Source organism: Galeopterus variegatus, unplaced genomic scaffold (assembly GCF_000696425.1).
Source record: "Galeopterus variegatus unplaced genomic scaffold, G_variegatus-3.0.2 Scaffold2848, whole genome shotgun sequence".
NCBI classification, from domain to species: domain Eukaryota; kingdom Metazoa; phylum Chordata; class Mammalia; order Dermoptera; family Cynocephalidae; genus Galeopterus; species Galeopterus variegatus.
Window position 1 is genome coordinate 43,082 of NW_007728959.1, and position 3,122 is coordinate 46,203.

The following is a 3,122-nucleotide window of genomic DNA, read 5'->3' on the forward strand; positions in this document are numbered from 1 at the left end:
GGACGTTTGACTGAGCCCAGCAGGAGCAAGCGAGCTCTTCCTCATGATCTGGGCTCCCACCACTGCCCTGAACCTCTGATGGCGTGGGCAATCCTGGGAAGGAATTCTGTGGAGGGGACATGAGGACACCTGTCAGCTGAGGACCCTCCCTGCTGGTCTCCACTCCCAGGCTCTACCCTGTGGGTATTTTTCTGGAGCGACTCGTGAGCTCAGACTTGGTGCTGCAGAACTACCACATCCCGGCAGGGGTGAGTGAGTCCCCATAGCCTGTCCAGCTAGCCCTGCCTGCCCACATTGGCTGAGTGGGCAGGTGACCCCTCCATCCACACCTGTCTGCAGACATTGGTCCAGGTGTTCCTCTACGCACTGGGTCGCAACCCCGCCTTGTTCCCGAGGCCTGAGCGCTATAACCCCCAGCGCTGGATAGAGAGCAGGGTCCCCAGCAGGAGCTTCCACCACCTGGCCTTTGGCTTTGGCATGCGGCAGTGCCTGGGGCGGCGCCTGGCAGAGGTGGAGATGCTGCTCCTGCTGCACCACGTGAGCAGCCTGGGAGGGTCTGGGTAGGGTACCATGGGGGCCTGAGCCGTGGGGTGGGTCTGGTCAGGGTTGGACCTGGTTTGACCCACAGGCTGCCTCTGGCCCTGCTGCATGGTTGCTGCATCTGGGAACGTGGGAGGAGGCTGTGTCCTGTCCCTGGGCCTCCTGATGAAGCCAGATGCAAACTCTGCTTCTGTCCCAGGTGCTGAAAACCTTCCTGGTGGACATAATAGCCAAAGAGGATGTGAAGATGGTCTACCGCTTCATATTGACGCCCTCTGCCTTGCCCCTCTTTACATTCAGGACCATTAACTAGTCACGTGTCTGCACCGAGGGTCCCAGCCATGCCACTACGCTCTCTCTTCCTTGACCCCACGCCACCTCCCCTTTCCCAGCTGCACAGCTTCCTGGACCACACCGTGTCCCGCCAGCCTCATGCACAATTGTTACAGCTGAAATCCTGCTGCGGCAGGGCTTGCAGCAAGGCCAGGGTGGAGTTGGGATGATCCTGCTGTCAGGACCTGGCCTTGTCTCCAGCCCCAGCCAGATCCTTCTCCAGCAAATAGCATCCTCTGGTGGCTTAGCCCCCACCCCTCCCTGCGCTAGCTCCAGGCTCCTCATGTGGTCATCAAAGCACCCTGAGATCCTGCCCCATGCCTTCCTGTCCCATCTCAAACCCCTGTCCCTTCTCCCTGCCCCCTCATGGGTGCCTCTGTGTGGGTTGTCTGAGGGTCAGGAAAAGGGAACCCAGTTTGTGACAGTCCAGGTCAAGATCCCCCTCCTGCAGCCTGCCTTCCCAGGCAGCTCAAACACACACTGAGCTCTCTGGAAGTCATCATCCTGGAAAGGGATCCTGAGGTTAGGGTGGAGAGGCCCTGGTGATCACTTTTCCTGAAATAACCCCATTTTGAACACAAGAAAAACTTGAGTCATGAGGGAACTGTGACCCCACAGCTAGCTGGTGTTGGCCACGTGCACCAGGCCAGCTGTCCTGTGGACCAGACATTGTTCTGTGCTCAGCTCTGTGCCATGCACTGGGGCAGGGCCTGCAGATGCCGAGAGGGGCCGAGGCAGTTGTGTGGGGTGAGAGCAGGGCAGACTCGAGTGGGCCCACGGTGACAGGGACGGCTTCTGCCCACTAGTTGCTTGTTCAGCACATGAGCACGAGCCACGTGCCATGACTGTGGAGGGCACGGGAGGCAGCAGTTAGCAGAGGGGATGTGCCCCCAGCCCTCACCTGCTCCTCACCCAGCAGAGTGGACAGACACCTCGATCATGGTCTGCTCTGTTGTGCAGGAGAGAGGGGAGAGGAAGTGCCAAACTTAAGAGAACAGCTAGTCAGACTGTCTTTGCCCCAAGGACTTTCACTGGACCCACGGTCATAGCAGCCGGATCATTGTAGCTGATGAAGATTAGAGCTTTTGTTTTCCCATGTATGGGGAAATACTTGGGTAGCCGCCCATATTAATATTGATATCATTCAGTGAGATTACTGAGAATTTACATTATTTAACTGGTATTTATTTCAATAATAAATATTTGGTATTTAGACCTGTTTGTATATTCTGTGAAATTTCATCACATACGTGTATTTGTATGTATTAAATAGTGAGGACAATGACAGAAGTGCCCACTTCATGTTGCTGTTGCTGGCTTCAGTGGGGTGAGTGGGAACCCAATCATGGAGCAGTTCTCCCACAGTCAGTGCTGGCTGTGGCCTGGTGCTGAGAGTTGATGACAGTGTGGGCTCCTGGTAGGGCCTCCCCGACTCTGACTTCTTCACCCCTTCATTGCTCTGAGTGATGTATCTAAACCACGGTCATATACTTTAGTGGGAATATGGGAGTGTGAGGACGTGCACAGGGCTCCTGCACGGGGCAAGGATGATCCCAGGCAAGGTGCAGCTGTTACCTTCTGTCTAAGCATGGCTCCTAGCACCCCAGCCTCCCTTCAGTAAGTGATGTCTCCTGGGTATTCCCTCATCCTTAGCCAAGCCAGCAATACCAGCCAAGATTGCACCTCTGACACACAGTGAACCTCCCCCAGTTTTACCCAGGACTCTCTGAATTGGCCTGTGGAACTGAAAGGCCATCACCAGATGGACCCTGCTAATTCATGTTTCCACCCCATGTAGCCTGCATAAAGCCTGGGGAAGAGGAGACAAAAACATGTGGGGGTTAGATTCCAGGCTAGTTCCTGGGTCCGTAGTACCCATGTCCACACCTGTGGACTCAGCCTCCAGGCCTACCCCAGAGCCATGCCACCTTTTGTAGCCCCATGCTCCAAGCCAACCTTTGTGTACCTAACTTCCAAGGCAGCACCCAGAAACCCAGACTTCAGGTTTGCCCTTGCTGACCCAGGCTCAAGACCAGTCCTCAAGGCCCCAGTCTTGGGGTCAGTCCCTGTGGCTCTAAAAAAACTAACCAGGCTGGTACCTGCATACCCAGGCTACACACTGGCCCCTGCAGACCCAGGCTCTTCAATATTTTGATTCTTTTCTCTGGTCTGCCTGTGATAATTCAAACAGCCTGCCTTCGAGATCAGAAATTCTCTCTTCTGCTTGTTCAAGTCTGCTGGTTAAACTC

The 3,122-nt window shown here is 55.3% G+C and overlaps 1 protein-coding gene across 1 annotated transcript in view; it reads left to right on the plus strand.

The window, feature by feature from the left end:
- The window catches only part of LOC103599088 (cytochrome P450 11B2, mitochondrial-like), a 6,025-nt gene extending 5,172 nt beyond the window's left edge, over window positions 1-853 (plus strand). Inside the window, exons 6-8 of the mRNA XM_008583177.1 lie at window positions 142-248; window positions 340-537; window positions 740-853. Coding sequence (XP_008581399.1) covers window positions 142-248; window positions 340-537; window positions 740-853 — 419 coding nt within the window. The remainder of the gene's footprint in view (window positions 1-141; window positions 249-339; window positions 538-739) is intronic.
- The last annotated feature ends 2,269 nt before the right edge of the window (window positions 854-3,122 follow it).